The 26,111-nt window shown below is 40.1% G+C and overlaps 1 protein-coding gene across 1 annotated transcript in view; it reads right to left on the reverse strand.

Moving 5' to 3' along the window:
• gw (trinucleotide repeat containing adaptor protein gawky) overlaps positions 1 to 17,403 on the reverse strand; it is a 238,672-nt gene extending 221,269 nt beyond the window's left edge. Inside the window, 1 exon segment of the mRNA XM_080274238.1 lies at positions 17,377 to 17,403. Within this exon segment, the coding sequence (XP_080130364.1) occupies positions 17,377 to 17,386 (10 nt within the window). The 5' untranslated portion in view covers positions 17,387 to 17,403.
• Positions 17,404 to 26,111: the final 8,708 nt, after the last annotated feature.

Raw genomic sequence — 26,111 nt, forward strand, 5'->3', positions numbered from 1 at the left:
AAATGGACAAAGCACCACATGAGGAACAAACCAATCGCATAACCATTCACAGAGTGAGAGTGGGGGAATGTATCAAATGCAACACAATCCTGCAATCTGAAGGCCATTATAAGTAGGTTGTGTTTTCACTGGAAAACAGCTGACTGAAATACTGGTACCTTATCTGATTGTGACTGATCCAATGTCTGGCTGGCTTAAATACTGTGCCCAACTGAGATATGATATATGCTGATTACTGATGATTACTGGTTGCACTGTTGACTGGCTTGGATAACCAGCTGTGGCTTGATTAATGCCTAACTGGGGTAACTATCCAGCTATAATTGGTTCAAAAGCATACTGACTTAGATATCTGGCTGTGACTGGTTCAACCACTAACTGAATCAACACCTGCCTGTCTGACAACACAAAAAACCAACTGTGACTGGTCCAATGGCTAACAAACATAAATATCCATCTGTGATCAGGTCAACAGCAGCCAGACATGGCACAACAGTTGTTATTAAGATGAGATGATTAATCATACTACTAACTGGCTTAGATACTATGACTGGCTAAAAACCTGACTGGATTAGATACCATACCCCACTGTGGGTGACTATACAGCTGAATGGCCCAGGCATCCAGCTGTAATTGGCTTAAAATCTGACCGTCTATCTACTCCAGTTGTGACTGGGTTATCACGAGTGACTACGACCTACGGTACTCTATACATGATTGTTTTAACAGCTGATAGGTTTACGGTATATCTAGTGAAGCGAGTTTTAATATCTGACTGGCTTAGTTCTACTTCCCATGAGGTTGGCTTAACATATGACAGAATTAAATCTACTCCTTAAGTGACTACCTTGACATCTGATTGGTTTAGATCTACTTCACATGTGCTTATACATCTGACTGCCTTAGATCTACTCCAGGTGTCACTGACTGGCTTGAATTTACTCCAGTTGTGACTAGATTAACAGACGACTGGCTTGGACTTAGCTACCACTGATTAGCTTTAGCACTATTTACAACTGAATAGCAAATACAGACTGGATTATAGTGACTGGGTATGAATTACGGATGACTGGCCAACTATCAACTGTGACTGACAATTTATACAAGCACAGGTGGCTGTAATTAATCCCTTTAAACCAGGTAAAATCTTATTCCTATTGCTACCAGATACATTCATATAAGGACAGGTTTCACATACTGAAATTATTTAGGCAATACCATACCTAACTTCCCCAGTTTGAAGAGACTATCCAGAACTAAATAAAATCATTAAAAGGTGAATAAAACAGGAAAGATGCCTCTGGGTTGAACAAGTTTACAGAAACAGCTGACTGGTTAACTTAGTGTATAATTATATTTGCAAGACTGAATCTGTATGTTCAGTAACAGACATATGGTATAGCGGACTGGGTGAACAACTACCAGTAATAATTTACATTGCTATTGGTACATACTGTATTTCTATTTGCAGCTCCCGAGCAGGACTCACAAGAGCTCAAGATCAATTTCTCATCCGTGAAGAACAAATGATAAGACTGCCCTTTCCTATCTCTTTCCTTAAAAAAATTATTCATATTTGCAACAGGGACCTAATCATCCATTCTGTTTGTGAATTCAGGTCCTAATCAATTAAAATTTGTGTTCAAGAAGCTGTGATTCATAGATACAGCTCACTGGATGCGCTGAGTGGTTATAACATGGAGCAGATAGTAAGTAAATATAGCTAGCACTGGTAATAATTAGCTGTAATTAACACTTACTGATTTTTTTTTTTTCTTTTTTGCTCATAATGACCCAACTTATTTTCCATCATCATCATCATCATCCAATCCTACGTTGCCCCATAAGAAGCGTTGGAGCCCGGGGCTAGGCAAGTTGGTCCTGACATTTAAGATGAGAGTGACCAGCCTCACTCATCCCTGAGTAGCATTACGTGAGCAATAAACCCCAACCATCCCTTGGATGTAAACCTTCACTGGCTCAATCCGACTGGAGCACCGTAATTACCCATTAAACTACCAGGTGCCAAAATTTGGTTATACGGGTACCACCCAGCATAGTAAATGGTTTCCTGGTGTACAGGAAACCATTTAGCTTGTCACTCAATGTACCCATTTTCTATATTATCTCATCAAATTACAGAGGTCTTCTTTGTGCCACTTCTTCTGAATTTCATTCTAGTTTTTCAAGGTTAGGATCTGTGGCAGTCTGAATGATTAATGTCATAGGGGAGGGGGAATCTAAAGGAATGAAACCACCACCAACTAAGCATTCATTCATTCATTGCCAGACGCCATGTATCCCACACGGGGTGGCCAAGGGCTCAGAGTTAATTGTTTTACAGGGAGGGGCACTAATCCTCCACCAACCCCACTTGACACATAGGGATGCCAACAGCATCTGGTGTTCCCAGGCGGTCACCCATCCAAGTACTAACCAGACCCACCCTTTTTTCCTGATGGTTTTTCTTGTTTCAATCAATTTTTAATGCTTATTGTTATCAGAAATTTCTTATTTGCCATGGTGAGTGATGGGAGAGAAGTCAACACAGGGCACTACCGATAAAAATTACCATAAAAAATTAAAAATAAACGAAAACCCATTAAAAAATAAATAAAATAAAGGGATGAGGTAATGTGAAAATCATTCCACATTTACTTCTTAGTTTACATTTATACAGGTCTGTGACTGGTTAACATAGCCAGTTTACAGTCTATAAAATATGAATGCAATTAATTAATTACAATTATGATCGGAAAAAAGCTGTTTTACATTTAAGGTTAATGGAAACATAATGATGATTTTACATTTACAAAGGAACACTTACTTGTTTATATTTGGATGTAAAAATTGTTTACAGTAATTCTCTGTCAAATTGGCATGGCCCCCTCCTTATTCCCTCCGACAAGACGAGTGTTTTCACCCATTTGTTAGTAAGATTACTCAAAAACTGAGAGAGAGATTTGGACCAAAGTTGGTGGGTAGATAGCCCATGTCCCAAGGACCAGTTAATTAACCTTTGGGACCAAACCAGACAGTACCGTTAAACTCCCTAACTTCTGATAGTTTTTTTGTGTTGTAATGAATAATTCTGTATAAAATGGAGCAATTTTATCTCTGTTGGTGTCATGTGGTAGCCAGGGACAGTATCGACTGAATCGATATAATAAAAAATATTAACCACGCTAAACTTTTTTTTTTTTTTTCAAGTGTTCGAAGTTAGGAACAAATTTCTTAACTTTGGACAGCTCTTCCAAACTCTGGACATCCATGTATTTGCCCTTTCAACATGAGAATGGTTAATAGCACCTATCTCTGGACACACTGTCCAAACCTCGGACACTTTAGTTAAAAAAAAAAAAAAAAAAAAAAATGGGCACGCATGACCCGAGTTATATACAGTATAGAGACATCCAAAAATATCTTTTTTGAGCTGATACATTGAGATCACATTAAGCTTCATCATATCACATTGCAGTGAGTTATTCTGGCCATAAATATAACTAAGAACTATCCAGAAACTTTTTCAGATGAAAAAATATATAAAAATACATTGCATGTACCCCAAACTGTAAGAGGAACTGGCCTCTTATTCCTAAACAAAACTTCAATTAATTATCAAGTAGCTATCTTACTGCCACAACAAAAACATATTGAAATAACATAATATAATGTTAAACACTTTTTACTGGTTCTAATGACACAGAAATCCACAGAAACGCGCACACACAGGCACGTTACGAAGGCACCAAGGAACGTATTAACGAGCTACACACTTTGGTAATACATTAGTCACACAAACACACACACACACACACACACCTATAGTCTGCATTTTTCCAGCTAAGGGTAAATTGAATTACCGAACAGAAGATTCCTCAATATCAAAATAATAGGAAATTGAAAAAAAATTGTTTCTACATCAGAGAGATACAAATTTCTTAAAAACAGCCTAACAATATATTTCACTTCATAATATGCTGTTCATGATAGCTTAGTATATAAAACTGGGATATTGCATTACACCATCAGCTAGAAATATACTGACAAAAATTAGATATATCAATGGAGTTTCACATAAGGATAGTAAAAAAAAAAAAAAAAAAAAAAAAAAAAAAAAAAACTTCCTTGACTTCCAGTATAAAATACTGTAAATAAATAGTATCAGAGGATAGAAGTTGTGGAAGCAATTAAGTCAAGATGGGGAAAGCCCCAGGAATTGATGGAGTGTGTGGTGAAATGCTGAAGCATGGGGGAGAGATAGTAGTAGAATGGATGTGGAAGATGTGCAGATTGGCTTGGAAGAAAGGTAGAGTCCCAGAGGACTGGAAGTCAGGTACAGTATAATTATTCCCTTGTACAAAGGAAAAGAGGAAAAAGAAGTGTTTGGTAATCACAGGGGCATTTGTCTTCTTTGTGTAATAGGAAAAGTGTATGGTAGGATACTTGTTGACAGAGTTAGAGAAATAACAGAGGAATTAGTTGGAGAAGAACAGGGAGGCTTTAGGAAGGGAAGAGGTTGTGTAGATCAGAGTGTCATTCTTAGATCTTTAGTGGAAAAGTTTCTAGAGAAGGGAAAGAAGTTGTATGCGGCCTTCATGGATTTGGACAAAGCATATGACAGGGTGGATAGACATGGATTGTGGAAAGTATTAAGAATACATGGAGTAGATGGGAAGTTGCTGAATGCTGTGAAGAGTATGTATGATGATGCTAAGGCTGCAGTGCATGTGGATGGTGAACTGAGTGAATTTTTCTCTTTGAAGGTTGGGTTGAAACAGGGATGTGTCATGTCTCCATGGTTGTTCAATCTGTACATGGATGGGATAATAAAAGAGATACAAGGTAGGGCAGTGAATGTTGGAGTGGCCATAGTGAGAGAGGGTAGTATTTGGAAACCCCCTGTACTGCATTTGCAGATGATACTGTGTTGTTAAGTGAAGACGAAAGGGAGCTGCAATGCTTGGTGGATGAGTTTGGGAGAGTGTGCAAGAAACAGAATCTAAGGTGAATGTAGGGAAGAGTAAAGTGATGGCCTTTGAGAGAGGTGAAGTCAGTGAATGTAGTGAGGTTGGATGATGAGGAAATGGAAAATGTGAGTACTGTACGTTTAAGTACTCAGGGAGTGTGATGAGTAAGGATGGAAGTTTGGAGGGTGAAGTGCTTGAAAGGGTACAACAAGGAAGAAAGGTTGCTTGTTTCTTGAAAGTAGTGATAAGAAACAGGGAAGTGACCATGGAAGTGAAAAAGTTACTACACGACAGTATTGTGATACCAACTCTAACGTATGGAAGTGAAGCTTGGACATTGTTGGAAGGCCACAAGTCAAGAGTGAGAGCAGTGGAAATGAGTTATTTAAGAGGAGCCCGTGGAGTCACATGGAGAGACAGGCTGACAAATGAGGATATAAAGGAGTGTTGTGGTGTGGATGTGGATGTGATAGGAAGCATTATGAGGAACACACTGAGGTGGTTTGGCCATGTGGAGAGGATGGAGGGTGAGAGACTGACGAGGAGAGTGTGAGGTGGAGGGGGGGAGAGGGAGGGGGTGACTAAGGATGAGATGGAGGGATGGAGTGGAGAGGTATATGAAAGAGGGGGGTGTGTGAATTGGGAGCAGGGCAGTGAAATAGCAGGGGCCAGGGTGAAGTGGAGGCGATTGGTTTGTGGCCACCCCATGCGGGATTAAGGCATCTGGCAATAGATAGATAGACAGACTTCTTTCTTCAAAATAAAACTTATTACTGGTTTGAAATTTATTTGGCTTAAGTAATTTATCTGTCCAAAGTAATGAATTTATTCTGTAAAATGAAGAAATACCATATTCAATAAAACAGTCATGGCAAGATAATGCTTGTATATATTTTAAAACAGTTTACTGCCCTGTACGTAAGCACTTTTCCACATATAATCGTACTAATCACGTTCTTACAATTGAAACTGTTTGTTCTGTGTGAACAAAGTTTTGCAGGGTTAAAAAATGCCAATTAAATTTCCATTTGATTCATAAATTTTTATTCACCTGCACATGTTCAAGCTAGTTTAATACTTACCTGTACACATAATAATCTTTAAAGATTACCCTACCGACCCATATTATTATTTTTTGCAAATATCACACTCTCTTCCAATAAACTTGAATTATTACATTTTTTTGCAAAATGTCTGAAATTTGGGCGCTGTCTGAATTTATGGTATTTAACAGTAACAGTAAATATTACAGACTATGGATCCGGAAAACATTACTGTGAAACTCTATTCAATGATGAGAAAACTAACCCAATATGAAGAGTGGTTTGGAAATTATGTTGCCCTTGTTAGTGGAATGTGCTCCACTGAGTACGGTACCCCTCTAGCTCCCTACTGAAATTAGTCTATCACAGGTTACCTGTAATGCTTCACAGACTACCACAGATACAGGCAATTTCTTTTTTTTATCTTACCTGTGAAAAATGTAATTGTTTGTTCATGACATCACACATACCATCACCCTCATAGTTATCACCAAGAGCAGAACTTGCTGCCAAACTCCTAATGCATGTCTCAGTTTTGGTATAATTTCAAATTCTCTACCAATACATTAGGTTTAGATAAATTAGGTGATTAAGTTAGGATGGGTTAGGTTATGACAGATTAATTAGGTTTAGTTAAAACATACGGTAACCCGTTCAGTGCCGAAGCCTTTTTCGGCTTTTGTGCCTAGATTGTTGAGGGTCTGGACGGTAAAGTTACCTAGAATGCCAGCCAGTTTCATCTTGTATTTTTCCCTCATGAATAGACCAGCAAAGTGGTCAAAATAAGCCTTGTGATAATAAAAGTGCTCATTTTGGCTGTTTTCCACCCGAAAATAGGTGTTTTGGTCCAGCACGCACAGGTTTGCGTCAGATGGCTACTTTCAGCTACCACCAGTGGTTGATGTGAATGGATTGTCCACTTAGGTGCTCAGCGGGAGAATGCATGGAGTATTTGTTGCATGGAAACGCAACCTGGTTTATGTAATGCAACCACAGTTGAAACTATGACAATGGGAAGTTGGGGTTCCGTGCTAAAAGTACGTATTTTCTTTCTTTCTTTTTTTTTTTTTTTTTTTTTTTTTTTGGGGGGGTATAAGGCACTATAAACACTCACATAGGGCACTATAAACACTTATGCTGCACACAGTCACATTAGTTATGGCAAATCACACATTTATTTTCCTTACATTATGTGATTTTATGGTTTCATTATACAGTACTGTATTTACTTACATTTACGTATATTACTTTCATTATATACAATATTTATGCATCAATATCAGTTAGTTCAACACTTGAAGTTCTCCAACTTCAACTGGAAGTCGGGAGTAAGCACAATACCTTTGGCAGTGTGGCATGACCCAGATTTGCGTCAGATGGCTACTTCCAGATACCATCAGAAGCTGATGTGGACAGATAGTCCATTTTGGTGTTGAGCAGGTGGATGCATGGAGTATTTGTAGCATGGAAACACAAACTTGGTGTATGTAATGCAGCCACAGCTGAAGCTATGATGGTGGGAACATGGGGTTGTTGAAAGGACACAAGTCAAGAGTGGCAGCAGTGGAAATGAGTTATTTAAGAGGAGCCCGTGGAGTCACATGGCAAGACAGGCTGACATATGAGGATGTAAAGGAGCATCGTGGTGTGGATGTGGATGTGGCAGGAAGCGTTAAGAGGAACACACTGAGGTGGTTTGGCCATGTGGAGAGGATGGAGAGTGAGAGACTGATGAGGAGAGTGTATGTGAGTGATATGGAGGGGGGGAGAGAAGGGGAGACCGAGGATGAGATGGTGGCATGGGGTGGAGAGGTATATGAGAGAGGGGGGTGTGAGTTGTGAGCAGGGCAGTGAAATGGTGGGGGACAGGGCGATGTAGAGTCGATTTGTTTGTGGCCACCCCATACGGTACAGGATTAAGGTGTCTGGCACCTCTAAATCTTCGCAGCCAAAGGAGAAAAGGTAATACTGTACAGGAAAGGGCAGAAATACACCAAGTACCGGTATACACTTGCTGACAAGGCGATAATCTGTATTCTGCACTACAGTACAGCAATACAATGCAGAACTACAGTTACTTAACCACAATTATAGTTCATAAACTTTACAGGGGGGTGTAGGCAACAAAATCATGATTTTATGTAGTTAGGTTTGGAGGCCCCAGACCCAAGATAATTTTTCCCATAAGAAGTTCAGTTTAAATTTCGATGATTTCTATTTCATGGCGATTTTTGGGTACCCATCCCCATCGAAATCTGAAACTCCACTTCATATATATATATATGTAAATATACTGGTATCTATATAATATATATATATATACTGGTATCTTTCTATCTATATATATATATATATATATATATATATATATATACTGGTATCTATATTATATATATATATATATAAACACACGATTATCTATCTATATTTATATATATCGGTATATAAAAATAAAAATAATTTGGTTTTACACCAGGTATCCCCTAAGGGCTAAGGCATTGTCCCTGGGTAGAGGACTTTTGGACTGGAGCTTGTAGCATTTTGTGACCATGCCCTTCCTGATGTCTACCAATGACCCTTGGGTGGATTCGATCCTCCGACCCTTCGGTCAGAGCGGAGCGCTCTAACCCGCTGAGCCACGGCTGCTGTATATTATACATATATACTGTATATAAACACACGATTATCTATCTATATTTTATATACCGGTATACGCTGTAGATTATATATATAGAATAGATAGATAGATAAATAGATATACACAATACAGTATATCTATCTATCTATCTATCTATATATGTGTGTGTGTGTGTGTGTGTGTGTGTGTGTGTCAAAATTCGTAAAATCAGCACGGAACCTCAACTTCCCACCATCATAGTTTCGACCGCGGCCGCATTACATACACCAGCTTTTGTTTCAATGCTACAAGTACAGTACTCCATGCATCCACCCACTCCACACCACAATGGACTATTTATCCACATCAGCCACTGACAGTATATATCTGAAAGTAGCCATCTGACACAAATCTAGGTCACGTCGTGCTGCCAAAGATATTGTGCTTACTCCTGACTTCCAGTTGAAGTTGGAGAACTACCAAGTGACGAACTAACTGATAGTGATGTGTAAACAGTGTATATAATGAAAATAATATAAATGTAAGCAAATAGAAGTAAATAATAAAATCAAGTACTGTACAGTAATGCATGGAAAATAAGAAACCTGGTGATTTACCACTAAAGTGACTGTGCAGCATGAGTGTTTATTGTGCCATAGGTGAGTGTTTATAGTGTCTTACACAATAATAATTCAAGAAAAAAAAGTGAATATATGTAAAATTAGCAAAGAACCACAGCTTCCCATCATCACAGTTTCGATTGTGGCTGCATTATGTAAACCAGGTTGCGTTTTCATACTATAAATACTACAGTCATACCCACATTTAACGATCTAATTAGTTAGGTAAAACCCCATCATTAGGTAGGGTATAGTATATCGGCTTACTTTTAGCATGTATTTCAGTGTGTTTACCAGCCTTGGGTTTCCCCCCAAACCAATTCCAAAACCCATCCAGATGAGCCCAAAAACATATTTAGAGGCAATCTAAATGGCCTAATAACTGTCAAGGAAGCTAACCTAAGCCTAACACCTGTAAATAACTCACTAAAATCAACAAATCAGAATATCGTCAAATCTATCCATCTATTGCCAGACGCCAAAATCCCATAAGGGGTGGCCATTTGACTTTGAGTTATTTGTTTTACGGGAAGGGGCACTAACCCTCCACCAACCCACTTGCTGACACATAGGAAGCACGTATGGTTTGGTTATATGGTTACCACCCAGTGTTGTAAATGGTTCTCTGTCTGGAAAAAAATCTATCTATAGCCTGACACCCTAATCCCGCAAAGGGTGGCCGCAGACAAAACGTCTCCAAGACGCCCTGTCGCCCACCATTTGACTACCCTCCCCCCAATTCACCCCCTCCTCCCTCATATACCTCTCAACTCCCTCCCTCCACCTCATCCTTGGTCTACCTCTCCCTCTCTCTCCCTCCACCTCACCTACATACACCCTCTTAGTCTTTCATTCTCCATTCTCTCCACATCCAAACCACCACAGTGTATTTCTCCTAATCTTCTCAACCACATCCACATCCACCCCACAACGTTCCTTCACTTCATTCGTCAACCTGTCCCTCCATGTCACTCCACATGCTCCTCTCAAGTAACTCAATTCCACTGCTCTCACCCTTGACTTGTTCCCCTCTTGCAAGGTCCACGCCTCGCTTCCATACGTCAGGGTAATGGAAGAAATGGAGTTCCCCTGAGCTAAGCCCTGTATTGGACTATATAGCCCCGCTAGGGTTACAGGAGCGAGCTACCACTCCCGGCACGGCAGCCCGGGCGAGGCTCGAACTCGCAATCCCCCGATTACGAGTCCGGCGCACTACCACTGTGCTTCCGCGCCCCCCATACGTCAGGGTAGGGATCACAATACTATCATGCAGTGACTTCTTCCATACTCACCTCCCAATTTCTCATCACTGCTGTTGTACCCTTTCACGCACTTCATCCCCCAAAGTTCCATCCTTACTCATCACATTACCCAAGTACGGTACTAGATGCACTCACACTCTCCATATCCTCACCATCCAACCTCACTGTACATTCTGTGACTTCATTCCTCTCAAACACCATAACTTTTGTTTACATTAACTTTCAGCTTCCTCCTCCTACACACTGTCCCAAATTCATTCACCAAACCTTGCAACTCCCATTCACCTTCACTCAACAATACTGTATCATCAGCAAACAGCAACACCAGAATCTTCCAAATCTCACCCTCATTCATTAGAGCCACCCCAACATCCACTGCCCTACCCTGCACCTCCTTTACAACCCCATCCATGTATATATTAAACAGCCATGGAGACATCACACAACCTTGTTTCAGTCCCACATTGAGATCAAAGAACTCACTCAGCTCACCATCCACTCGCACCATAGCCCTAGCTCCTTTGTACATACTCTTCACAGCATTCAGCAATTTCCCATCCACTCCATATATTCTTAATACCTTCCACATACCTTGCCTATCTATTCTGTCATAAGCTTTCTCCAAGTCCATGAAGGCAGCATACACTTTCTTTCCTTTCTCTAGATATTTCTCCACTAATAATCTTAGAACAACTATCAGATCTACACACCCTTTTCCCTTCCTAAATCTCCCTTGTTCTTCTCCAACTAGCTCCTCTGTCATATGCCTAACCCTATCAATGAGTAATCTACCATATATTTTACCAGTCACACTAAGATGGCAAATACCCCTATGGTTACCACATGCTTCTCTCTCCCCTTTTCCTTTAAATAAAGGAACAATTATGCCTGATTTCCAGTCCTCTGGAACCTTCCCTCTTCCCAAGCCAATGTACACAACTTCCATATCCACAACAATCTCATCCCCATACCTCAGCATTTCACCACACACTCCATCAATTCCTGGGGCCTTTCCCAACTTGATCTTCTTCATTGCTTCCACTAGTTCCATCCTACTGATCTCTTCCTCCCTCCTCTCATCTCTTCTTCTCCCAGCCATTCCCCCAACCACTTATACTTCCACTACTGTCACTCTCTACATTCAACAAATCCTCAAAGTGCTCCTTCCATCTCCTCAATTTCTCTCTCTTCTCCACCAATAATCTATTATTCCTATCTTTCACTCTCCTCCTATTGCCCCTTTCACACTGCCTTACTTTCTTTACCTCCTTCCAAAACAATTTCATACTCTCCCTTCATTTCACACTCAGATTCCTCCCAAACTCTTCATCCACTTTCTTCTTACTCTCCTTCACCAGTCTCTTCACCTCCCTTCTCCTACTCACATATACCTCTCTCTTCTCTCTCTCATCTTCTTCCCTACCTCTACTTGTTAACCATTCACTATATACCTTCTTCTTTTGTTCCACAGCTCGTTTCACCTCATCATTCCACCACCAAGCTTAGTAAACTGTACCCCAAAATGACAATATGCACCCCACCTACGGCTAAAACACATTAATCTAAGTCTAAAAACAGTTTATAGATCAACCTAAACACACAATTTTAGTATGAAATATTATCAAAATCGATAAGAAAAATCAAAACACATCATTAGGGGGGGTATGGTGCAATTTCTACCCCCTTCGTTAACCCGGGGTATCGTGTGTTGGGGTATCACATATCGAGGTATTACTGTACATGCATCCATCCACTCCTCACCAAATTGGACTATCTATCCACATCAGCCACTGGTGATATCTGAAAGTAGCCATCTGACGCAACTCTGGCCACACTAGACCAAAACACCTGCTTTCTGCAGGAAAACATCCAGAAGTGAACATTTTTACTATCACTAGCCCTATTCTGACCACTATGAATGTCTTCCCTCTTATGTTTATTCCCTCAAGGATTTTTATTTCTTTTTTAAACATGGGTGGTCTAATTCAAGTGGAAAGAGAAAATATGGATGCTACTTTAAGTCTGCTGTGTGTGTATAGGCCAAACCATCTCGACCAAAATTCAGCATGACCCAAGATCTGCATCTCGAAAGAAGGAATTATGTGAAGGGAAGGGAAGGTTTTACATCCATACATTCATTACGAGAACGCCTCATATGTTGCTGAAATGTTTTTGAAAAAATATAGCAAAATCAGTACAGTACATAATACAACAGGTTAAAAAAAAAAAAAAAAAAAAAAAAAAAAAAAAATCATGTTCATTGTGTTTATTAATGGTCTGGGTGATTTAGTTTGTGTCTAAAGAGAGGAGACAATATTTTTAGACTATAACCAGATAAGGTTCCTCTTTTGTATGAACAGGCTGAACCGCAGCATCTAAAATTCAATATGACTCATGATTAGCATCTCACACAAGGGAATTAGTGTGAAGGAAAAGGGATGGTTTTACATCCATATATTTGCCACAAGATCACCTCATATGTTGCTGAAATGCTTGTGCAAAGCAGTATGTAAAATGAACAAATTCTGTAAGAACGTGTACTTATAAAAATATAATTACAGTATGAATGTCTTCCCTCTTATGTTTATTCCCCCAAAGGATTTTCATTTCTTTTTAAATATGGGTGGTCTTATTCACGTGGAAAGAGAAAATACGGATGCTACTTTAAGTCTGCTGTGTGTATAGGCCAAACCATCTCGACCAAAATTCAACATGACCCAAGAATTGCATCTCGAACAAAAGAATTATGTGAAGGGAAGGGAAGGTTTTACATCCATATATTCACTATGAGAACACCTCATATGATGCTGAAATGTTTTTGAAATATATATATATATATATATTATATATATATATATATATATATATATATATATATATCCCATTGCAGCCCAGTGTCCAGAGTATTGGACAGAACTGGTTTTTTTCAAGTCTGTATAAAGTAGAGAACCCCCAGGTAAGGACCTATGAGCTTCACGACTATGAGCCGGGAGGCGGAGGGCGGTACGCCTAGTGCCTTCCCAGTGCAATGCCTCGCCCAGCACCCCTGGGATTCAATGGGTTAATGACTGGCAAACCTATCGGTCTCTTTAACCCACTGCAGCCCAGTGTCCAGAGTATTGGACAGAACTGGGATTTTTCAAGTATGTATAAAGTAGGGAACCCCTGGGTAGGGACCTATGAGTTTCACGACTATGAGTCAAGAGGCAGAGGGCGGTACGCCTAGTGCCCCCCCAGTGCAATGCCTCGTCCAGCACCCCTGGAATCCAATGGGTTAAATATATATATATATATATATATATAAAATGATAAAAGTTTCATGGTGGTATATTATTAGTAAGTACGTACTTAAAAATAAAAATATAATTATAACTGCCCTCTTTTTATTTAAAATGTTTATTCCTATGGAGTTATTTTTTATTTTAGGTGGTTTAGGAATGAGAGAAGGAAGGACAGAAGATAATGGGTGCAGCACTTCTTTTTTCTTGACTTTCTTATTCTTACACTAACATTTGAAGGGAGCAAAAGACCGGAATAGTGGTTGGTGGTGGCAACCATCATCCACTCACTTGATGTGGTGCTGCCAACTTCTTCCTTAGCCTTCATCATTTCTGTGTCTGCCCTCCTCTCTTCCTATTTCTCCCATCTTTCCTGTCAGTTCTTATTGCTTTTCTTTACTTTATAGGTGGTTTTCCACCAAGTGACAAGCCAAATGGTTTTCTGTATGCCAAGAAACCATTTACAACGCTGGTTGTTAACAACATAACCAAACCATACGTGCTCCCTACGTGTCAAAACAAGTGGGTTGGTGGAGGGTTAGTGTCCCGCCCAGTAATACAAATAACTCAAAGTCAAATAGCCACCCCTTACGGGATTATGGTGTCTGGCAATATATAGATAGAAAAGACTGGAATCCACTCACGACTGATTCACGATATACTGACTGAGTGGTTTAGAGGATACAGTTGGTCTGTTTCAACATCTCCCAGACCTTAGTTCTTTTCCCAACAAATTTTTTGCACTTTTCTGCAAGTCATGCTGCATCAACGCCGGAGGCCACATTATAGTAAAACGTCATTTGACGCCAGTGGCCATAGAAAGGTTAAATGGCCCCAAACAAGTATATTTTGTTTTTTCCAACACTTTCAGCATACAAAATTCAACACACAACTAGGTAGTATCTGTACCAAAATTACTTTCCTTCCGACTGAGAGGTTGTAAGAAGGTAGTTGGAGCTGCTGCATCCATTTGGTATAGAATTACCACAGCTTATTCATAATTTACAGATACGAATGAAAAAAAAAAAAAAAAAAAAAAAAAAAAAAAAAAAAGACTGAAAAGATACCACTGCTTACAAAACAGAGCCACTTGTTTAGTGAGTGGCTAAACAGCTGCTTGTCAATGGGGTGATTATGCCATACAGCTTTGCCAGAACTGGGAAAACAGCTTTGACTTTTTATTTTTTTGTAATAAAAGAACAAAGGAAGGAAAAATGAATTTTAAAAAAAATCCATACCACATTACTGGCATCCTCTATTCATCTGTTACAGCTGAACTTGAACAGCTATCGGTTGAAGATTGGGGGGATAAAACTCCAGGGAAGCGAGTTCCAGAGAGATGCAGTTCAGGAAATAAAAGAATTTTGATAGGCAGAGGCTGGGTGACATTCCATTCATGAGTGCTACCATATATCCGTGTAACATTAGGGAAAGCATGGAGAGGTGGCACAATGGACGCAACTTCGTCTGAGCATTTGCCATAAAAGTATTTGTTTACATTTTGCAAATGACTGGTTTCCCTTCCACAGCTGATTCTTAAGGCTGAGGTAAGTGGTTAAGACCTGATACAAAAACTGTTTTATACATTTGCATTAATGTGGTAAAAAGCTTAATGGTTCATATCTAAAAATGACAGGTAAAACAAACTTCTCTAACGTACTTGCAGATGTCATAGGTTGAAGATTTTTTTTTTTTTTTTTTAATGCCGTATTCCGATGACTGATTAATACAAACAACTGTACCAAGTGATCTGAAGATTAAGAGTTGAGTTGTGTATACCGTATCTGGAAGTGAATGAGAACAGCTAACAGGATTACAAAAATATGCAATTACAGTATGATCAACTGATTGGTTTACATATCGGTGAGTAGAACAAGTTCAATGGTTGGTAACAGCTGTGGTGTCCCATATTTCGATGTCATTTGGGGAAAGTTTTAGCAGAAGTCATGGTAATTGTACATTTTACTTAATGCAGCAGGAAGAGCTTACCAATTCAAATGCTATTACGCCATTTTTTTTTTTTTCATTGTGGCAAACAATTGTTTTCAGTTGATTTTTTCCCCCTTATTTTTATTGTTCCTTATAACTCACCGACGCGGACTCATTAAAACTTACTCGAATCGTAGTTGTTAGGTTAGGTTAATGTAAGGTTAAGCAGGGATACTAAAAGGCGACCGGGAAACATGTTGGAAGTGTCTGCCAATACACTCGAGAAACAAATGATACAGCTGAAGGAACATGACTAAAAATAACAAGGAAAGAAACAATGTGTAGCGCTCAGTAACCACTCTTAAAAATAACCAGAAAAATATAAAAGACTAGAGGAAAGGAACTACTTTGATATGATGCTTCTGTTGCTTAAAGTGCAGCTAATGTTTACTGAAGCCATAAACTGAAATTCAAGTATTTTAAGTCTTTTCGGTTTTTACCTCATTTGCTAACACTTTTCTCCCAAGATACTTCCGCCGCAAATGACCCCTGGGGCTAATACTGACCAAAGGAGAATGATTTGTAAATGCAGAATGATATTGCTATTAAATAAAAAGATGATTCGAACACGACTGCTCACATTTACAGCGGCCCAGTTAATCAACAGAACAGAAAACAGAAGAAATTCCTTACACGCACACTCAACTAATCAGCTGACGATTTAAACACAACACACGAATAGAAAATGGGTACCCATTTGAACTGGGTAAAGAAATTTTTCACGAGAAAAGACGGACTTACGTAACGTTCGTACGGCAAAAATATGTATCATAACGTTCGTAAAAATAGGATGACTATAATTAAATCTGAGGTCAAGGAAATAACTGTACACAAACTGAGGAAATCGTGAGGAAACCACGGAAGTGTTCGTATGGAAAACTTGCGAAAACCACTAACTTCAAGTACATTCGTGCGGGAACGGAGAGAAAACTGAAGAAACTTACTTGTACGGTAGAGCATAATATAAAAATAGTACATAAACCGAAAATAAAAGCTGATGATTATTAACAAACACACACGCAAATGAACTAACATAGTGCAGGGAACACGAATGAAAATGAACGATAGTGTGGAAAATATGCAAGTGGGAATACAGGGAGATAAAGTAGGCAATGAAATTAGAAACGAATTTTTCAAACGACATACTCATAAATACATGAAAAAGTGCCCAAGGGAGGTAACACGAAGCTAGGCTAGGAAAATCGGCGAGGAATACACTGAGAGGGGAGGAAAACAGAAAAATACAAACACCAGACGTCATTTACTTAAAATTCAATTCGCCCATTTCTCGAATTATCTCGGCAAGTTACTGATGCACGTGAACTAGAATGTAAGGAAAATGTCGTTACCGTGTAGTTGATGCTAGGGAAATAGGCGACAAAGTGGCAGGAAGAAGAGGAAGAGGAAAATTACCGATGATGGTGGAGCTGGCCTGTCCTCTCTCCACCATCAACCTTCCCTCCCCCTCCACTTTTACACTGAATTTTCCATTCTCTTCTACCCACTATGCACTTTTCCAAGCACTCCACACCTCCGCCGCACACTTATCTAAAACCCATTGGCAGATTTGAAGGACTACGAGGAGTACCGAGCTTACTTTTCGCCATTTAAAGAAGTCTATGGCTGGGCGACGTGGTACTCGGCAGCCATCTTAACACTGAGGCTGAACTGAGAGGGGCCGCTAGCCTCGACCCGGGACCCCTGCCTTATTACAATCTAAATCACCTTTTCTAACCCATTTAAGCTATTCCAAACCTACACAATATTAATGATCAATAACTAGAACCCATGATTTCAAGCTTTAAAATCTCCTAAGTGTTGAATCAGAGCTAGGACGCTAAATTTAATGTTGCATTCCACGGCGCCAATGTAAGTGCTCGGGAAATCCGTGTGGCGTTGGACGGCAGCCTCGCTACAAGTTCCTTCGTTTTAAAGTTGCAAAATTTGGCGATTTACCGTCAAGAAGGGATTAATATTGGTAAATTTCCCCCCAGTCTGAGAAGATTAAGTTCATTTCTAAGGGAAGGAAAGGTGGGAGGGGAAGAGAGGAAGGGAAGGAAGAATCTGGCTAGCTCCCCTTCCCCCACTCCCCTCCCCTTTCCCCGGGTGGTCACACAGGCCAAGTTTGGCTCCCCTGGCGCGCGCACACACACACACACGCACACACACACACACACACACACGCCGATTTGCTACGTAGGTGAGATCAGAAACTGGTGGCACACACATACTTGCACTCTATCTATTCGCAGCCCTATCTCAGTCTACACACGTAACGCTCACTTGCACTCGTTCATCTAACACGCACATTCACACACACACACACACACACACACACACACACACACATTCACAAAACGTACACAAACTTCCACCACACGTAGCAGGGTAGCTTATACTAAATCTCAACACTTATTTTCCCACACACAGTTCCAAACAGTTTTACTCGCACACACATACGTACACAGACACACGCTGATTTGCAACGTAGGTGAGCTGGAGTAACTGGCAACTATAACATACCTTAATTCTACCTCCACTTTATATAATCCAACAATTTTATCCTCACGTATGTTCTTTTATTTATTCCTTTCATCATATCTCCTTTCTTTAACTTATTACATCAACATTCCGCTCCTGTACTCGTATGTATGTCAAGTATTTTGTGTTTGTTTTCTGCGCAAATCCTGCCAGCCGTCGCCTAAGTTGCTACGTATTGCCATGTCCCCCATTTTGTCGGGATTTATTCGGTTTACGCACATTCCTTCACCTCTTCTTTCATTCACTTTTTTCCAATTTCACCTCATTCATATTTTCACCATTTATTTGCCCGGCGCCAGCGTTTTGTGGTTTATTGTTTCCACCAGTTACATAATTTGGGAGGTAGGTGGGGTGGCTTTTGTTATGGAAATTTTCGAAGGGTTTTTCCCACTCATTCGATGTCTAGACCGGAATTATGCGCGGAATTATGTACCATGGCATATAATCATAGCTTTTACAATTATCAAGCATCGTATGAGTAAGGAGATAACACTTTAAAAGGCACTGAGTACGTTTAAAATATAGAATGTCGAAGTGTGGTGCAAGTATTTGAGAGGTGCAGAAATTATTACCACAATCCGTAGTACAACCAAAACTACCACCACACCACACTTCTATCTACCACTATTACGGTACCTCACAAACCAATCACCATCACCACAAGCCACGATTACCACAACTGAGCCTATTACCATCATCACAACTACCACCACGATCATTATATCTACCACCTCCACCCCAATCATCACAACTACCACTATTACCACACTTGAAGTTACCACCATCACCACACTTGAAACTACCACCATCACCACAACTACTATCACAATCGCAAACCAACCATTATCACCATAGTTTTAACAACCACTATCCCTCAATAACTATCTCCATCGCCTACTCCAACTACAAAACCACCATCACCCTCTATAACTGCCGGCACCTACTACTATCGCAATCCACGCACGAAAGTACCATAATTCCTATTTGCTTCATAACAAAATCACTGCCACTACCACGACTACCAACATTCCCATAATATTATTTACCACCGCAGTTATCACAGCTACCACCATTCTTAAAACCACCTTAACCGTCTACCATCAATACTACCATCACCACCGCTGCCGTCAGAATTTTCGTTTCACCACAGCTACAACCATTAGTCTACCACAGTGTCGGAACAGATACTTGTGGTGGGGTGGTAATGATGGTAGTGATGAAGATCGTCATGATGATAGTTGTAGTCGCGATGATACACCCAAATATCATTACAACTGCCACAAAATTGAGCCCCAACCCATATTGTAAGACTACACCTATAACCGTTCGTCAGTTATAACTACCAAGACTAACCTATCACCACAACCACAGCTAAAATACCCACTAGGCTACTACCACAACTACGGCCAACATTTATATAGCATCGCCTCAGTTACAGCTACTATCACACCCGCAACTATTCACTCCCCTATTAACACTGACCAGGCTACTACTGTTACCAAATCATCACGAGTACAACCACCACAACCAGTTAGATGATGGCAGTAGAGGATGTTCCCCTACCACTCCTACCACACATAACACAAAAGTGTCACAGGTGCAGCCGAAACACTGTGGAAACCTACGATACAAACTGAACCGTCCCGTAGCCTAGCAAACCGAACAACTTTCTACCCTTCTGTTTTCTATTTTCTCTCGTTGTATCGGTCACAAACCATACACCAACTACGATTTTCACCTAAGTTTATTGTTCTTGGCAATGGTAGAACGAAATGTACTAAAAACAATGACATTAAAGTAAGGAAAATACTTGAATATTGCACCGTGGTTATTATTTCCCGTTCCATGTCGCTCACAAGAGGCCAGCTCAGGGTGGAGAGGGAGAGGTACGGGATGGAGAAAGAGGAGAGGATGGAGAGAAGAGAAAATATAGGCTACATGACGAAATTTCATAGATACCCAACTGCTGTATTTCAGAACAAAAACAGGGACTAACCAAAATGAATTATGTAAGAGTAGCTACGGTTAACTGTAAAGTATTTTTTTTTCTATTTACAGCAATAAAATGTTTCCTGCAGGCATACCATATCGATAATTCTAAGACGTATGTGTAAATTAGCAATAACTGCAGCTTGATAACAACGAGCAAGCGGAAACGGAATGTAGTTAACACTGTAAATGGATGTCAGCGATAGCCCAATTTTGCATTTTTCCAACACGTTAGTAATTTACTTAGTGTAGATATTACAAACACATAGGAAAATATGTGGTCTTTCTGAAGCTGATGTCGATATGAGCTAAAATTCCTATAATTACTCTAAAGATACATTAGACTGCAAACTGAGTTTAAAAGGAACCACATTAAGAAAAGGAATACTAGACACCACACAGAAACAGACCATTAAAAAAAAGTTGGGAAGTTTGCCATGAATTTTATGGAAGACCGGGTAATATGTGGCTAAATGTGGGCATACCAAAGGAAAATAAATAATAAAAAGCATATGGCATGGCTAATTTCGAGCTCACTGCCTAAATTTCCGTGCAAAATTGTTGGTAAATATAAACACTGACACGACTATATCACGTAATTCCTGTAACCGGACTTCCGCCTCTGACTGGGTGAGGGTGACGTAACTTGGCGTTTGTTTGTATTGTTTTCCCCTTACCTTTATATCTTCTGTTATTACTTGCAATTCAATCACTATTTGCCTGAACATATACTTGCCAGTATATACTGCTTCGATAGTGGTTAGAATAGTTTTATGTTCTAGCATATCCTATTTTGTACCTTGATATTTGATAGGTGTCTGTTTCATTTGCATAAAGTGCTTGTGCTGAACAATTAATGTGCCTCGTAATTTTTCTCATTTTTTTATTCTGGATTCCTTTTACTGTGCAAGCGAACATCTGTATCTCCATTAGTTTTTCAAGTATACATGATTGCGAGCTTGTATACTCGCTTGTAGCTTGTTTCGTATTTTTCCCCTGATTTGTGTTTGATAATGCTTGTTTTCTTCGACCTTTAGTAACTGAACTGCTTATTGCTGTAAAAGTACACGGAGTACATATACAGCAAAAAGAGGTGGTGGGTTTTGCCACACACCCTCAACAAATATTGTTATATATGATCATTTGTTATATAGTCCATACAGCGTACAACAAAAGGTGGTGGTGAATCTTGCCACACACACTCTTCACCAAACAGAGATCGATTGAGAAACGTAATTAATACAGTACCGTATTTACTTTAAAAAAAAAATGTAATTAATACAAGATATTAAAATACAGGTTTATTTTATGAGTTTTTTGAGAGGAGCATGTGAAGTTACATGGAGAGACAGACGGACAAATGAAGAAGTGAAGGGGCGTTGTGGTGTGGATTAGGACGTGATCGAAAGCATTAGAAGAACAGTACACTGAGGTGGTTTGACCACATGTGGAGAGGAAGGAGAGCGAAAGAATAGCATGGAGTGTTTGAGAGTGAGATGGAGGGGGTAGAGGGATGGGAAGGCCAAAGATGAGATGAAGGGATGGAAAGAGAGGTGTATGAGTGGGTGTGCGTGAGTTGTGGGGGGGGGGGCAGTCAAACGGCGGGAGACAGGGCGACATGGAGACGATTTGTTTGTAGCCACCCCTTACGGGATTACGGCGTCTGACAATAGACAGACAGAATTTAAGAATAATCGTATAGGTAATGACTACATGATTTCCTAGAATCTTGGTGAAAATTCAGAATATTCGCGGAAAGCAGAAATTAACGTTTTCTTATTGATTAGCCACGAAATTTGCTCAGTCATGTGAAGTTGTGGATTCCTGTATTTGCAATACGGGAACATTCTATACTACATTGATGCAATGTGTGCGATGTTGCGCACAGAGAACGGGGTCATCCTTAGTGAATTCCCAATAATATTATAACCAAGTCTCAGTCTCATAACAAGGTCATAAAGGCCACCTCTTTGGCCATATGTTACCTGAGTATTCTGAGACACGTTCATATAGCGAGGAGCTAGTGCCACCATTTTCTATGCTAGAATGAAGCTGTTGAGAAATGCAATGACTAACAAGAGAGTTGATCGTACTCTTAACAGTATAGCTATATTCAGCATTAATAGCAGGAGAACCCAGAAGCTGAGCTGAATGAACTATAATAAATTTTTAATCAGCCTTTTCATTGAAAGGTATCCCAACATGGAAAGCGGACTTAATGAGCTGTGCTTTCAGTACACCAGATCGGTTGACAGACATCAATTGACTATCACATTGTATGGTAGTATTAGACAGTAATTCATAGAGCCTTCTGACTGCCAACAAAGAAATAAACATCCATAGATAAAGATACTACACAATTAAGTCCTTCTATAAAAGAAAGACAGTCAGGAATATTTCTGAGATTGCAGTGTCCCTACACCGTGTAGTACACGCGCGTGGGCAGACAGACCCAGCCGATGCCTGAGCATGTCCGATTGCCCGTTTGAGAGAAGTGCCCTTTTGAAGAAGGAAGACGGCAAACGCAGTTCCTATGCAACTACCTTAACTAATTCATCTTGCCCTAACTGACTGAAGCCTAAGAGGCTCAATCGTATTCTACAAAGTCAAACCCAAACACTTCATAATCACTCTGACTTATTCTTGATAGCCCTCAGTTAACCAAAAACAAGGTTAGTGGAACATTTACAACATGGCCACTCAAAGGGCTATTGTTTAATTTCATCTTGGAAAGTACCACTTTTTTTTTTTTTTTTTTTTTTTGAATTCCAGAACACACATCGCACGAGTAAATTAAAACCCTATCTTTTTGTTTGAGGGTACTGGGGGTAATATGATGATATGAGTAGATATGATAACATGTTAAGTGTGTCATCATCATCATCGTCATCATCATCTTTATCTTTCCCACTTAGGATATTGTGAGGTAGGGACCAGAAAACAAGAAATGAAAACACGAAGTGAAATGAGCCTGAGCCCCATTCATTCACCAATCAAACCCCCAGAATCATGGCTCACCTTTGCAGGCCTGACCACATACAATTCACTTTTTTTTTTTTTTTTTTTTTTTTTTTTACGTCGTGTCCCCTTTTTCCAGTAAGGGCCATGGCGTTGCCCCAGGTTAAAGGACTTGGGTTTGGAGAGTGTAGCATTTTATGACCGGATGTCCTTCCTGATGTCTACCAATGACCCTTCGGTGGACTCGAACTTCCGACCCTTCGGTCTGGCCGCTCTAACCCACTGAGCAAAGGTTGCTACCTCTCCCGACAGGGCAGCTCACCCTAGCACGGGCGAACTCTCGACTCTTGGGTCTCGAGTCAGGCGCTCTACCACTGATTCATCATGTCCCCAACCATATTATATTAACACTTTCTTCCTAGCTGTACTTTAGACTATATATGGACAGTCAAACCGTCAAACATCAAGTTGAAGAGGGATGTCAAGCTTTTGTCATTCTCTCTCTCTCATCCAACCGATGTATCCTGTCAATTCCCTAACCTAATGAACTTTCATATCTCACTATCTTACAAACATTACAATACCCATCCACCTCCTTGCTCTGGCAAACCTCCTCCTACCTTCAAACTCATATATACCATTACGTCCACTTTGTTCATGTGTATTCACTCCATCTGACTATCATCTAAGCACATTCTGCTCGATATATACTGCAGTCAGCAGACTTTCTTGATCTATATCATTCGAATGCCATTTTTTTTTCATCCTGTCCCTTCTGTGCACGTCACTCTCATTCTTCAGTAATCCTATTTCCATTGTTCATACTCTTGACTTCCCGCTCTTATGTTATACCACTCGCACACGCACAAGCTAATATGGCCACTAGCATATACCGTACCTTTACAACAGTATATCACGATAAATGTTTGTAAGATGCGGTAAAAGATAGTTCTTGTTTTATTCTTCAACCAGCATAACGTGCCCTTTCACTGCTTGAGCATTTGCCCCCCCCCCCCCAGCACCCCGAAGTCTGTGCATGTTATTGGTCTGGGAGATTCATAATCCCTAATGAATATCCCTCGCCCAGACTTGGTTCCAACAACAGACCCATCATAGTATGCTGAACTGACTGGATAGACAAGGATTGTGGAAAGTGTTAAGAATATATGGAGTAGATGGGACAAGAGATCATTAATATGAATGAAGAACAGGACTGGAGCCACGAATGATCCTTGTGGCACACTGGCATTACTTGTGTGGAAATTGGAGTATACATCATCTACCTTTACTCTTATCTTTTTCGTATGAGATAGGAAATTAATGGGACAAAAGATGATAGGCCGTAGAAAGGAAACTTAGATAACAGGGAACGGTGCCATACTCTGTCAAAAGTTTTAGAAATATCAACGGCTACTGCATGGGTTTCTCTGTGTTGGTAAATTGGCTTATGGATGGTATGAGTAATGAGATTAAGTATATCAACAGTGGATCTTGCATGGCGAAAACCATACTGTCTGTCACTAATTAAGTTGTTGGATTCAAGATATTTAAGTGTGCTTATTAGTGACAATCTCAACTATTATACCAAGAGAAGGTGTGATAGCTATTGGTCTGAAATCAGAGGGATTAGAGGAGCTTCCTTTCTTTGGGATTGCGTGGATGTTGGCCTCATTCCAATCCAAGAATTAGGGAATGAAAAAGTACGTATGGATTGTCTGAATAATTTAGCTAGAACAGGAACAAGTTGTGGGGAACACTTCTTCGAAACAACTGGAAGAATTCCATTTGGACCTGGAGCTTTGTTGGTTGGTCTCACATAGAACAGGAAACTTCTACAACTGCTGTACTTGCGACACTGCTGATGATTCCACTCCTCCAGGTCATGGCGGCGTAGAAGAGCTTGTAGATGGATACAAACGTGGAGGGAACTCGTGCAGTGGGGAAGACCCAGCCAACTTTCGTGCTGGGGTTGACGAGAGTGTTAAAGCAGGTTCGTTGACGTACACAATGAACTAGCACAAGTTGTAAGTATGCTAGGGAAATTTACGGTGAGATTGTCTTCCGATGGGTAGCTCCACTTATACCTTTCAGATCTGGAATATCAATGACTTACGCACCCAATTTGCTGACCTACACTTTTATATAACCGGACAAAGTCGCCGTGCAGGAGGTAGGAAGTGCTGTGCCACACCGGAGAGACCACAATGTTATCACTAGGTTAGGAGGAAGGCAGCTCCAGGGACTTGACAATGTATATCGTCATCCTGTCACATTCATTGAAAAATGTGTTCACAGTGGAACAGAATATATAGCTGTTTGGTTACAAATATTGTTTATAAAGAACAACTTAACATTTTTTTTTTTTTTTTTTTGTCAAAGCTTATTTTGTGTGCTTAACTTTTTAGATGGGGGTAGTGCTCAGTGGGAGAGCCAATCATGCATTCGCTTGATTTAATGATGCTAACAGGTGACTGTTTATTGAGTGACAAGCCTAGAGGTCTCATGTAGGCCAAGAAACCTTTAATACAGTGGTTGGTAACTTTACAACCATATGGATGCCTGGTGGTCTAGTCGGTGTTCCAATCGGGATGTGACGTAAGTTGCGGAATGCGGATTTTCATACAAAGAATGACTGGAATTAAAAGATCATTTTTTGTATTTGATTTGTTTTTCCTTCCTCTGTTCATCCTCTTGAAGAAATGAAAAAATGAATCCTTTGTTTGATTATTGGACTGAGTGGAGCTCTGGATACTGCATCACTATTTTTAGCTGCTGTTGCTGCTGCTGCTGCTGATGATGATGATAATTAAAATGCAGCAGGACATCAAAACAGACTGCAACGAT

Source organism: Coenobita brevimanus, chromosome 57 (genome assembly GCF_032717465.1).
Source record: "Coenobita brevimanus isolate Jiangsu-jjx chromosome 57, ASM3271746v2, whole genome shotgun sequence".
NCBI classification, from domain to species: Eukaryota; Metazoa; Arthropoda; class Malacostraca; order Decapoda; family Coenobitidae; genus Coenobita; species Coenobita brevimanus.